The sequence below is a fragment of the Lipotes vexillifer genome, unplaced genomic scaffold (assembly GCF_000442215.2).
Source record: "Lipotes vexillifer unplaced genomic scaffold, Lipotes_vexillifer_v1.1 scaffold592, whole genome shotgun sequence".
Taxonomy (NCBI): Eukaryota; Metazoa; Chordata; class Mammalia; order Artiodactyla; family Lipotidae; genus Lipotes; species Lipotes vexillifer.
The window spans coordinates 1403725-1417961 of NW_006782534.1; the positions used below are offsets into that span (position 1 = coordinate 1403725).

At 35.7% G+C, this 14237-nt stretch overlaps 1 protein-coding gene across 1 annotated transcript in view; it reads left to right on the top strand.

Moving 5' to 3' along the window:
• LOC103085419 (ubiquitin carboxyl-terminal hydrolase 15-like) overlaps nucleotides 1–14237 on the top strand; it is a 70156-nt gene that overhangs the window by 52054 nt on the left and 3865 nt on the right. The window contains exons 5-6 of the mRNA XM_007455309.1: nucleotides 615–760; nucleotides 5206–5267. Of these exons, the coding sequence (XP_007455371.1) occupies nucleotides 615–760; nucleotides 5206–5267 (208 nt within the window). The remainder of the gene's footprint in view (nucleotides 1–614; nucleotides 761–5205; nucleotides 5268–14237) is intronic.

Below are 14237 nucleotides of genomic sequence, written 5' to 3' on the forward strand. Positions count from 1 at the left end.
TTTTTAAAAAAAGACTTCTTCCGTTCAGATAACTGGTTTAGAAATAAAGAAAATATATGGCTTTACCTTGGAAACAAGAAATTTTGACCAATTCAGATCTCTCTTCAAAGAAGGCACTTTTCTTTGTGTCCCTATATTCTATTTAATTTTAGTTAGCTATTTAAACTGTAAATTGTGTTCAACTTAATATAAATTATTCTTAAATTGGTTATAACTTAAAATATTTTTTATCTGTGGCATCTCTGAGTCATACTTTAATTTCTAACTCCAACATATCATTAGAAAATATTTTGATTTTATAATGTGTAAAAAGTTAAAGTTCATCCTGTATAACATAAATTATATTTTAGTGTTATATGATTGAACTCTTACCTTTTGAGGTCTTAATTTCCCAAAGTAATCATCTGAGTTATAATTACCATTTTGTTCCTAAAAAGTATACCTGGTCTTAAAATTTTTCTTTATTGTTTTTATGTATTTCCTACATATTTGTTCATCTATTCTTGCTATTATATCAGTAATTTAAATTTAGGATTTTTATGTTAGTGAGCACTTAACTCTCTGTGGTATATTTTTAAATATTATATTTACTTATCTTTCCTCCTTAAATCTAGATACAATTGAAAAGGAAATAAGAAAAATCTTCAATATTCCAGATGAAAAGGAGACCAGATTGTGGAACAAATACATGAGTAATACATTTGAACCACTGAATAAACCAGACAGCACCATTCAGGATGCTGGTTTATACCAAGGACAGGTATTTTTTAGCAATACTGTTTATTTTAAGCATACTATACATGAAGTTTTTGGGAGTCACAAACTTTATGGCTATCCTGACAATCTATAATGGATTCTACTGTTTCTGGTTTCCTCTTTCTAACTCTTCTGTATCCCTGCTGGTCACTAAATATAACTTCTGCTTCTCTCCTTGAGCTTGAGAATAACCTACTTTTTAAAAAGAAATTATTTTCCATTGAAAAATAGCTAATAAGGGGTCAGCAAACTTTTTGTAAAGGATCAAATAAATATTTTTGGCTCAGTAGTCTGTAAGGTCTCTGTCACGACTACAACTTTGCCATTGTAGTAGCAAGAAAATAGCCATAAACAATATGTAAAAATATGGATATTTTTATTTACAAAAGCAGTCAGTGAGCTAAGTGAACTTAGTTTGCCAACCCCCGCTAGAAGGCATCAACCCCCAATTTGGTCTTTCTTTATGACAGAATCTAAAGAAATGAATGTGTTGAGAAATGAAGACTTTTAGACACAATCAGCAAGTTCTACTGATTCCACCTTCTAAAAATCTCTTTAATTCATCTTTGTATCCCATTCTCACCCCTTATCTTTCCATAATCTCTTAACAAATCCCTCTGCTTCCAGTCTTTTGCATGTTCGTTCTCAGTCTTCCGTATTTTTGTCAGAATACTCTTTCTAAAATGTAAACCTTATTATTTCCTTTTCATAAACCTTTCCTGGCTCCTTAACAATTGTGGAATAAAGTCTAGTCACCTTAATGCAGCATGCAAGTCATGGTTTATCCTTTTGCCTAGTCTTCCAGCATCTTTCGATTATCCTTGCCTTTGGATTTGCACTCTAATAATACCAAACTGAACTACTTATAGTTCCCTAAGCCTGCTATGCTTTTCCATACTCCTGTGCTTTCATATATGTTGTTCCATCTGCCTGTTGTACCATTCTCCCCGTCCCTGCATTCATCCAGAAAAAGTCCTTTTAAACATCCAAATATTGAAATTAAGCATCCCATCCTTTCATATAATCTAACCAGATCAGATTATTCATCCTTCAAATTCCAATTCAAACTTTGCACATCATTTCTTGGCCTTTCCTGATCTATTTATCTCAGTATCTAGTTGAGGTATAGGATTTGTTTTACTTTGGAGAAGAAATTTCTCCCTTAACTTCCATAGTGATTTACATATGTGTCTTGTATCATTCATTAAGTTATGTATATATTAAGCTCCCCAACTAGACTGTGAGGTCCTTTTTTTAGTTGGACTTTGTGTCCTATTTATTTTTATTTTAGTACCTAACCCAGAGCCTGCCACTCTAGTATATGGAAGTTTTTTGTTTTGTTTTGTTCTGTTTTATTTAAAATTGGTACTGATATATGATGTAAGTCATTAAAAAAACTCAGAGGAACAGAAGGAAATTAATTTTTTAGCAAATGCCTACTATATATGAAGTATTGTACTCTGCTATAAAACAGTGATTTTCAGACTTATTTTAGCCATTATATTCTTACGTGAAATCTTATGAAATCTAATAATATGTATTACAATTAAAAGGAGTTACCCAGGGCTTCCCTGGTGGCACAGTGGTTGAGAGTCCACCTGCCGATGCAGGGCACACGGGTTCGTGCCCCAGTCCGGGAAGATCCCACATGCCGCGGGGGGGCTGGGCCCGTGAGCCATGGCCGCTGAGCCTGTGCGTCCGGAGCCTGTGCTCTGCAACAGGAGAGGCCACAGTTGAAGCTGAGTGTGAGACATTTGGAACTCTACTGGTTAGTCAACACTCCCCTCCTTAGCCAGCCAACTTCCTCTTTCTGTCTTCCAAATAGACATACACTTCTCTCCTTGGTTACCATCCATCAGGCCTTGAGGTAGCTCCAGGAGTACAATTTAAAAAACATAGGATTATTTCTTTAAATCTTTTCACTAATTGATTCTGAGTAATGGCTATTCTACTCATCATGTACATTAGAAAACCAAGGCTTAGAGAATTTAATTTGTTATTCTTGATAGGAATGCATTTATCAGAATGAAGATGACAGAATAAATTATTTTAATAAGATTAATTATCTTATTAAATATATTATTCTTATATCTTTAGGGACATTTGATCTTTTGAAATAGGAATGGTTCAAAGAACATGGATTAAATTTTCTAGGTTTTGTACCAGTTATTTTCTGACTGATGATAAATGAACTAAACACTATCTTAGACTTAAAAGAAGTTTGGTTTTTTTTGTTTTGTTACTGAAATCAAAAGTATCCTCATTAGAAAGTGAAACAAAGATACATTATTGAAGAGTTTATCTCCCAAAATGGGTGGTCTTTGAAGATACATTATTGAAGAGTTTATCTCCCAAAATGGGTGGTCTTTATCTCTCTCCCTTGTATGTGTGTGTTCAATTTAATTAAATCTTAAAATCTTTTAAAAAATAATTTCATTTTGAGTTAAAGTTTTAACCATGAGCAAAATTTTATTCAGAAAATGATACATTTGAATAAACAACTGAGTTTTAACATTTCTGGTGGCATTCAACATTAATATCTGTGACTGTAAAGACAAAAAGAATTTGGGGCTTCCCTGGTGGCACAGTGGTTGAGAGTCCGCCTGCCGATGCAGGGGACATGGGTTCGTGCTCCGGTCCGGGAAGATAAAAAAGACAAAAAGAATTTAAAGTACAAATACTGCTAGGAATTAAAGGTTACAGTTGAACTTTAAATATTTACTTGATTCTTTAGCTTTAAGACCTAAACAAGCCATAAACAATGATATTAAATGCATAACTTTGAAATTTTCTGTAGGTAAAATCTTTTGTTTTATAACTGATTCAAGTCCTCCTAGAGACAAAGTTTGTATGTATGTATATGTGTTTTTTTATAATAATTTCTGTGTAGATGTCTGTAGAGTTATAAGTTGTAGCAAAGTAAAACCTTTCTTCAGAAGTTAAAAACTACTCACTACATTCAATTTTATAAATATGTAAAAATATGTAAATATATATCAGAATGATGCCAGTTGAGCATAATGGTTAATTGTCTGTGGTAGGTAAGGAGAGAAATATGATCAGGGAGGGATCAGGATGGCAGGTATACAGTGCACTTATTCATTATATGTTACATGTACTTCATGTGTGTGTGTTTTTTTGTTTGTTTTTTTAGCCACACCATGTGGCATGCAGGAATCTTAGTTCCCTGACCAGGGATTGAACCCGTGCCCCCTGCACTGGGGGTGCAGAGTCTTAACCACTGGACCACCAGGGACGTCCCTCATGTGTGTTTTTTGAATGTAGGAAATAACTTTTTCTTTTAAAAGACAACTTTAGTATTTTAATTAACATACTCTTTCAACAGCAAGATTCCATGAGTTTTTTAAATTGCTGTTTCATTGTTATATGTGTTCTGAATCAGGCTTACATTTTACATGGTTAAGATCCAAATGCCAGCTTATAAATTGCCTGAAACATATACTCAAAAGTATATCACTAAGAGTATACAGAACAGGTTACAAAATTGCAATTTTAAGAAACAAGAGTTAATGAAACTGAATATGTAGAATATATGCAAATTTTTAATGCCTTGAATTTACTTCAAGGCATGTTTTCTATATTATAGTTTTCCTGTGGAAATTTAGATATTAACTTGTTGAGATGATCACATATTTCTTTTGTTAACTTAATTATTTTGGTTAGTTGTTCTTCTTTGCACAGACTTGCCCCTAGTAAAAACTAGAAGAAAGCCTTGTTTTTTAGACTGAAACATATGAAAAAAGATTCTGGGATATTTTAAAATAAAGTATAGCTCACCTTAGCCTGTACTTTTCATTTATTAGAGGTGTTTTTTGTCTACCCTGACCATGCTGCAGTAGGGAACTTAGTCTGATTCTCACACACATGGCTCTATCGTTTCTATATTAAAAGATTTTATAATTTTATAATGTAAATGAAGACAAATTTCAAAGCCCCAAACAAATTATGTATACTCTGTAATTTGGGGTTATCTTTGCCACCGTTCCTCAGTATTTGCATAATAATAGCTGGCTGAGATCATACATCAGTATGTTTAACAACAACTATAACCATTTATTCAGCATCTGTTTTTTGCACAGTACTTTTACAAGCTACAAATAGAAAAGAAATAGAAAGTGTGCCCTAAACTCAAGGAACTTACATTGCATCTAGTTTTTTATACTTAAAGTCATAGAACCAATGATTTTCCTTGTAGTGTTTTACCTTCTTTCTTTCTGACCGTCATTGCTGACTTCTTATATTTAAGGTCTCTTTATCTCCCTTGGCCAGCTTTGGAATCAAAATGCAAATACCTCTTCACCTTGTCTACTGTGTCCTTTAAGTCATCGCAGAGTTACTTTAGTTTCTTAGCATATACAGCTAATCTTCTAAAGCTATTTTAACTTCAGGGTTAAGGAAAAGCACTCTTTTATTGTGTCTTATTTGCAGGTGTTAGTGATAGAACAGAAGAATGAAGACGGAACATGGCCAAGGGGTCCTTCTACTCCTAAGTAAGTGCTCCCACTTTTTATGGCTCAGTGCATGATGTTGAAGCTTTGATTTCAGATAATAAAATCCAGAATGATAGAAGAACCTAATTGTATATTGCAATTGTAAATATATATGACTTCTTTATATTTTAATATTTTATTCTCGTATAGAAGTTATCTAAGTTTGCACTTAAATGAATATGCTGTAATTTAAAAGCCTTCCAATTCTAATCTCTTTTAGAATAAGGTACAGTATAAATACGTTATAAATGTAATGGTGCATTGTCTAATACAATCAAATCACTATTAAACATTTTGTTTAATATTTTTCAAGCATTTTGTGGTATTTTTAAAAGTGTCTGTTAAAAGAATGCTCTTTATGAAAATGAATCTGATGTGAAAGCAACATAATTTAAATCTAATCATGAAAGCAATATTTTATTTATTTAGATACGTGTTTTAGAATATAACAGCACAAGTAGAGATAAAGGAGTATAAGAATTGCTTTTGATGGTAAATGAGTGATTAGAAACCTTTTTAACTTTTTTTTTAATTGTGGTAAGAAAACATAACTTGATATCTGCCCTGTTAACAAAGTTTTAAATGTGTGCACTTACAGTATTGTTAACTGTAGGCACATTGTTGTACAGCAAATCTCTAGAATTTATTCATCTTGTATAACAAACTTTATTCCTGTTGAAGAGTAATTCCTCACTTCTCCCTTCCCGCAGCCCCTGGGAACCACCGTTCTACTCTCTGTGCCTATGAGTTTGACTAGTTTACATAGCCTCATATAAGTGGAATCATACAGTGTGTATTTGTCTGTGATTGGCTTACTTTACCAGGCATACTGTCCCTTAGGTTCATCAGTGTTATCACATGTGGCATGATTCCCTTGCTTTTTTAAGGCTGAATAAAATTCCATTGTATGTATATACCATATTTTCTTTATCCATTTATCTGTCAGTAGACATTTAGGTTGTTTTCATTATCTGGGCTATTGTAAATTATACTGCAGTGAACTTGGGAGTGCAGATGTCTCTTCAAGATACTGATTTCATTTCCTTTGGATATATACCCAGAAATGAGATTTCTGAATCATGTGCTAGTTCTATTTCTAATTTTTTGAGGAACTTCCGTACTGTTTTTCATAGCAGCTGCACCATCTTACATTTCCACCGACAGTATGCAAGGGTTCCAATTTCCCCACATTCTTGCTAGTACTTATTATCTTTTGTTCTTTTGATAATAGGCATCCTAACAGGTGTGAGGTGGTATCTCATTGTGGTTTGATTTGCATTTCCACAATGATTTCTGATGTTGAACATCTTTTTAATATACCTATTACCTGTCTGTATGCCTTCTTTAGAGAAGTGTCTATTCAAAGAAGTCTCAGGCCCATTTTTTAATCTGGTTATTTGGGGGCTTTGCTGTTGAATTGTAATGAGTTTCTTATATATTTGGATATTAACCCCTTACCAGATACGTGGTTTAAAGATTTAAAAATAAAACCTGATACGGGGAGGGGGAAGGGTAAGCTGGGACAAAGTGAGAGAGTAGCATGGACATATATACACTACCAAATGTAAAACAGATAGCTAGTGGGAAGCAGCTGCATAGCACAGGGAGATCAACTCGGTGCTTTGTGACCACCTAGAGGGGTGGGATGGGGGGGGTGGGATAGGGAGGGTGGGAGTGAGGGAGATGCAAGAGGGAAGAGATATGTGGACATATGTATATGTATAACTGATTCACCCTGTTATAAAGCAGAAACTAACACACCATTGTAAAGCAATTATACTCCCAATAAAGATGTTAAAAAAAAAAACAAACCTGAATCTGTACATCTAGAAGATATCTTAGGGGGAGAACTTCATGACATTGGTCTAGGCAGTGATTTCATGAATATGACACCAGAAGCACAAGCAACAAAAGCAATTATAGACAAAAGGGACTACATCAGACTAAAAAGTTTCCGCACAGTAAAGGAAGCAATCAGAGTGAAAAGGCAACATACCAAATGGGAGGAAATATTTTTAAGGGTTTTAGGATTATCAGAAACACTTAGGGCTAGTTGTATTTCAATATTTGGACTTTCTAAACCTCTGAGAAGTAATATGGTACATGTGCCACCTATTATTTTACTATTTTTGTAGAGTCCAGGGGGACTCTTATAGTTAAGCACATTAATATTCAGTAAGTATCCACACTAAGTAAGATAAAGAAGGAGTGTAAATAGCATCATTTCAGTTCAGGTTAGATTGCCCTGAAGTGAATTATGAAAAATTTTTTAAGTTTTCAGAAACTTTGGAATTTCAGATTTTCTGATAAGAGGTTGTGAATTTGTGTTTTGAAACCTTAAAATAATGATTCTTAAGTAAATAAATAAATAATTTAGTAATTGCTAACCTAGCTAATAAACTAAATTGCCAAGTGATAGTTCATTAGAATACAAAAAAAATTTTTAATCAGTATCTAGTGTATGAAAAGACTCTCAGAAAACTAAGAATAAAAGGGAATTCTCCTAACTTGTTAAAGCCTGTAAACCCAAAACCTGTAGCAAACATTTAATTGAGAAATTTTGAACACAAACCAAATAAGATTAGAATTTTACAAAGAAATAAAATTCACTATTTACATACGATGCAATCAACATAAAATCCAAAAACAATCAGCAGACTACTAGAACTAAGAGAATTCAGCAACATTTTCTAATACAAGATTAATTTGTAAAAATTAATAGGGTTTTCCATATCCATAGGTCAGCATTCTTTTTTATGAAGAACCAGATAAGTATTTTTAGCTTTATGGGCCATAGCGTCTCTGACTCAACTATAACTACTGATATAGCAGTAAGCACTGTGTAAACAAATGCGTGTGGCTGCATTCCAGTAAAACTTTATTTAAAAAAACGGATTTGTCTTGTGAGCCATAGATTCCTGACCCTGCTATATAACATTAGTAACCCACTTAGAAAATAGCATAACAAAAAATAACTTAATTAGGAATGCATAAAACCTTTATGGAAAAAAATTCTAACTTCATTAAAGACAAAAGATTATTGTGTACTATATGGCTTAACCTAGCCTGTTTCTCTAAATTTATCATGTCAGTGCCTCCTATTCAGAATTCTATCCTGGGGCTTCCCTAATGGTGCAGTGGTTAAGAATCTCCCTGCCAATGCAGGGGACACAGGTTCGAGCTCTCATCCAGGAAGATCCCACGTGCCGCGGAGCAGCTAAGCCTGTGCACCACAACTACTGAATCTGCGCTCTAGAGCCTGCGAGCCACAGCTACTGAGCCCACGTGCCACAACTACTGAAGCCCTCACTGCCTAGAGCCTGTGCTCCTCAACGAGAGAAGCCACTGCAGTGAGAAGCCTGCGCACCGCAACGAAGAGTAGCCCCCGCTCGCCACAGCTACAGAAAGCCTGCACGCAGCAACGAAGACCCATAGCAGCCAAAAAGAAATAAAATAAATTTTAAAAAACAGAAACAAAATTCTATCCTGACCGTTTTTTTCACTCTGTTTGTGTGTGTGAGAAACTTCAGAAACTCATTCTAAAATTAACATATTCCAATAAAGATCCAGGATTAGCTAAGTCAGTTTTGACAAAGAGGAGGAAGGGAAGTGTTTACCTACTAGATAGTAAGAATTACTGCAAAGCTATGGTAATAAAAACACTATGACACTAGCAAAAGAAAGGCAGATAGACTGGAATAAACTAGTGAGCTAAGAAAAACTCCTGTATGTATGGTAAGTGGCACTGCTCGGCAGTGAAAAACAGGTTGCTTAAAGCAGATAGGTGCTTAGATTTTATTAGGAGTACTAACTATTTGGAGAAAAGAAAGCAGAATCACTGCCTTATACATTATATACAAAGACTCCAGAAGGACTAAAGACTCAAATAAGAAATGTAAAGCTTTAAAGCTAATAAGATATTTTGGAAAATATCTGTGACTTATTGATCACAGAACATAGTGTGAAAATTAATGTTTGATTGCATTAAATTAAGTATTTCTGTTAAAGGAACCATATACAAAGTTAAAAGTCAAATGTCGGCTTTAGAAAATCTAAAACCTACAAGAGAATAATACCCACAGTGTACAAAGAACTGCTGTGAATTAACAGAAACAAAGCAAACAAGCTTTTAAAAAATAAAAGATGTAAATAGTTTAAAGAAGGGGAAGCCCAAGTGCTGACAGGTAGCTGAGGAGATACACAAACTCACTAGTAATCAGAAAAATTAAAGCATGAGATACAATCTAATAGCCAACAGAATGACAAAAACTTAAAAGGATGCTAATAAAAAGTGTTTGGAGGGTTGTAGGAGAAGTCTTATGTACTGATGGTGGGAGTACAAACTAGTACCATGCTGTATATCAGTGTTTAATTAAATCAGGAATGCTTAATCCCTCTGACGCATCACTCAGCGGAATTTTTCACACAGATCCCTGAATAGACAATCTTTGTAGCTGTGTTGTTTGTGGTAGTGGGGATTTGAAGACAGCCTAGCTAAGTATCTATCTCTGGTAGAGTGAATAAGAAAAATGATGGTGATATACTGTGGAATGCCAGTGCAGCAGATAGAAGTAACAGTGGTGAGATCTTTGAAACTGGATAAACTTTAAAACATAGAGTTGAGAGAAAAAATAAAAACAAAATGAGATTTCACTCAGTACCATTTAGGTAAACTTAGAACATACTGTGTAAAATTATAATATTCAAGAACATTGAGAAAACACCTGTAGTGGAGGAAAATAGTACAGATAAAAAAGGTGAGGAATTGGGCTTCCCTGGTGGCGCAGTGATTGAGAGTCCGCCTGCTGATGCAGGGGACACGGGTTTGTGCCCCAGTCCGGGAAGATCCCACATGTCGTGGAGCGGCTGGGCCTGTGAGCCATGGCCGCTGAGCCTGCGCGTCCGGAGCCTGTGCTTGGCAACGACAGAGGGCACAACAGTGAGAGGCCTGCGTACAGCAAAAAAAAAAGAGGAATTAACATTTATTTATATGTGTATAATTGCAGTAAGGATGCAAATTCTTTTTTTTTTTTTGGGTAAATGGCAACTTTAAAAGAAAAGTAGAATTCTGTATGTGTTCATTGAAGTTACATTACAAGTAGATGTAACTTAGACAAATTCAACTCCAGCAGAAGGCATGTAATTTTAAGCTCCTCAAGAAAGAAACTTCCAAGTTATTAAGATACAGAACAGCCTGTTTTATATGCTTAGAATTGTCATCATATCTGTCAGGAGACAACCCCTCATCCTCAACATGGTATGAAGATGCTAGTTCTAATAACCATCACTAACCTGGGGTCTGTCCAGTGCTAATACTGCTTAGCACATAACCGTTTCCTACCTAGGGTGTCAAAAGCCAAGGAAGAATCATTAAAAGCTATAATATGGTGATAGAAGGAAGAATCACCTGTTGAGTTTGTTAAAACACTGTTTCCTCAGCCCCATCCCCTGAATTTCTGTTTCAGTAGATCTGGGTAGGGCTCATGAATTTGCATTGCTACTAAGCTCACAGGTGATTCTAATACTGTTGGTCTAAGTATCACACTTTGAGAAATTCTGTAGGTAATGTTTCTTAATATGTATTATGTGAACCCCCATAGGCAGCAGCTTCCAGAGTCCTCCCCCAGACCAGCAGAATATAAATCTTTATGAGGGGACTCAGGAATCTGAATTTTATGATTCATTTCCTTTTTGGTCGTATAACTGCACAATTGGAGATGAAAGGGGAAAATAATAGTTTCATTTTTAGGTGCCAATGATGCATTTCACTACACTGATGGAAGAAGTTATCCAAAGTACTGTATAACATCTTGTTTATTATTTAGTGTTTTCTAAAGTGAAAAATGTTAGTGGTTTTCCAAACAGCCAAATAAAAATAATTCTTTATAAATAAAAACAACAATACCAGTTAAAAGAAAAACAAAAAAACCACACCACTACAGTAGGCATATGTTCACTAAGAGAAAGCATGTTAGTATTTAAGTGTCTGACTTTTTTGTACCACTGAAAACAAAGAAATTAATTGTTCTGAAGGCCCTAAGATCATACTAGTCCCGTTTTTTGTTATTGTTTTATTTTTGGCTGCGTTGGGTCTTCCCTGCGATGCACAGGCTTCTTGTTGCGGAGCACGGGCTCTAGGCATGCGGGCTTCAGTAGTTGCAGCACACGGGCTCAGTAGCTGTGGCTGGCAGGCTCTAGAGCTCAGGCTCAGTAGCTGTGGTGCACGGGCTTAGTTGCTCCGCGGCATGTGGGATCTTCCCGGACCAGGGCACGAACCCGTGTCCCCTGCATCTGCAGGCGGACTCTCAACCACTGCGCCACCAGGGAAGCCCAGCAGGAGGATTTTTAACCACTGCGCCACCAGGGAAGTCCCTAGTCCCATTTTTATCAGAATGGAGACCATATAGCCTCATCTGAAGAAATGCTAAATATTAAAAAATGTCAGGCGTAAAATATAATTTTGTTTAAAACATGAAGTCCTATTCAGCTTCCCTGGTGGCGCAGTGGTTGAGAGTCCGCCTGCCAATGTAGGGGACACAGGTTCGTGTCCCGGTCCGGGAAGATCCCACATGCCGCGGAGCAGCTGGGCCCATGAGCCATGGCCGCTGAGCCTGTGCGTCCGGAGCGTGTGCTCCACAACACCGCAAAAACAAAACGTGTAGTCCTATTTATAAAAATGTATATACCCTAAGACAACCCAAAATCTATATTAGAAACCTAAGAACCTACCTAAAAAATTTTCAAAAATTTTCCATCTGGATTTTTCTGCTAGATATCAATTTATAATTTGAATTTTTCATCTTTATCTTCATGCTGTATTTTTAAAATATTAAAATGCTTAGTTTTTTTTCAGAACGTGCATTTCTAATCTAGTTCTTAAGCATCTCATTTCTTAAAACCTCTCAAAAACGTGATATTTTCTAATGATACCTTAGAAAAGCTTAAACCACTCTTTTTTTCTATTCTGTTAATCAGAACGTGCATTTCTTTTCCTCTGCCATTGCGGAGCACAGGCTCCGGACGCGTAGGCTCAGCGGCCATGGCTCACGGGCCCAGCTGCTCCGCGGCATGTGGGATCTTCCCGGACCGGGGCATGAACCCGTGTCCCCTGCATTGGCAGGCGGACTTTCAACCACTGCGCCACCAGGGAAGCCCAAGAATGTGCATTTCTAATCTAGTTCTTAAGCATCTCATTTCTTAAAACCTCTCAAAACGTGATATTTCCTAATGATACCTTAGGAAAGCTTACACCACTCTAATTTTTTTTTCTGTTCTGTTAAATTTGACTATTTTCCAAAGATGTTGGCATTGGGTGGATAGTCTGATTATTCAGTTAGAGATGTGTGGCTAGTTACATCTTGGTTTTTTGTGTGTGTTTGGTTTTTTTTGCGTTACGCAGACCTCTCACTGTTGTGGCCTCTCCCGTTGCGGAGCACAGGCTCCAGACGCACAGGCTCAGCGGCCATGGCTCACGGGCCCAGCCTCTCCGTGGCATATGGGATCTTCCCAGACCAGGGCATGAACCCGTGTCCCCTGCATCGGCAGGCGGACTCTTAACCACTGCGCCACCAGGGAAGCCCACATCCTGAATTTTTTTTTTAAATTATTTTAAAGTAGAATAATTGTAGAATCCTGGGTGTTCCTGAGGAGAGGAGAAACCTACTCAATAGATTATCCCTTACTTTCCAGAAAATTTGTTTAATGTTAACACCTTTTTCCTCAGTTAGAAGCAGTACAACCTCATTAATTGACTAAATTGTACTATTAATTTTTTTCTGTATGGTTTTATTTAGGTATAACTATCTCAAAGAATGCCTTTGAGATTACTAACATTGTGGAAATAAAAAGGTCCAAATTTTGCTGTTTTCCTGAAACAAGTAAAAATTCTTTTGAGGGTAACATGAGAAGTTGATTTAATTCGGACGTTTTCATTAATGGCTCAAAAATATTGACGAGACATGTGAGTAAAAATCTGGTGGAGGAAGATAAGCGTCATTGATAACTGAAGAGGCAGTTTTCATGGGCTAGAAAATATTCAGAGAAGAATCCAAAATCAACAAGGTAAGGCATGAGAGGCTAAAAAAAAATCTAATAGAAAACTAAGCCAGTAGTTCTTAACTCATATGTTGTCCCCCTGCCGTCTGTGGTGTTCTGATTAACAGAATTCCAAATTGGTGACTGAAGCACTAAGTGTAAACTTAATCTAGTGGCATATTAGTATTTTTACAGCACTCTGTCCCTGAGTGCTCTTCTTGGAGAGAGGAAGCACTTTATACTTAAAACCATTGCATACTATTTTTCAGTTAGGATAAATAATAAACATCTAGGTGACTCTGCAATATTGTTTTTGTTTTTTTTTTACACCTGCTGTTTTGCTATTGTACCTGTTTAAATACAGGTAGAAAAACTTAGCATATACTTTAGAATTTTTTAGAGAGTTATTAAGCCCAATTTGCATATATAGTAATTGCATGGTTAACTGTATAAATGGATTCAGAAATGGTGGATAGACCTATTAGATTGAAAATTCATATTAGGAAACTCTTGTCGGATAAAGTGTTTTCATTTTAACAGTAAACTCTACAGAGCCGTCTTAAGTATTTATAAGCATGATAGTCTCTGCTTATTTGAAAGATTAGTAGATTTGGTTATGACAGTTTTATTTTGGTACTAAAAGAACGGAGGTTATTATAGTTCACAGAAAGTGCATTCTTAAAGTTTCTATGAAAGTATACAAATTTGTTACCAATTTTAACCTTGTTCAAATACTGAAAATGGGGGATTGAGTGATTCTGGATGTAGGGGTCGAGAGGATGGCTCAAGAGCCATTTTTTCATTTCTTGTCATTCATGCATATTCATATATTTTAAGTTAATAACATGTCTTCAATTTGAAATGCAACCTGTGAGCCATAAATCTAGGGTAACATTCTAAAACCTGCAATTTCTTGTCTTTTTTTTTTTTTTTTTT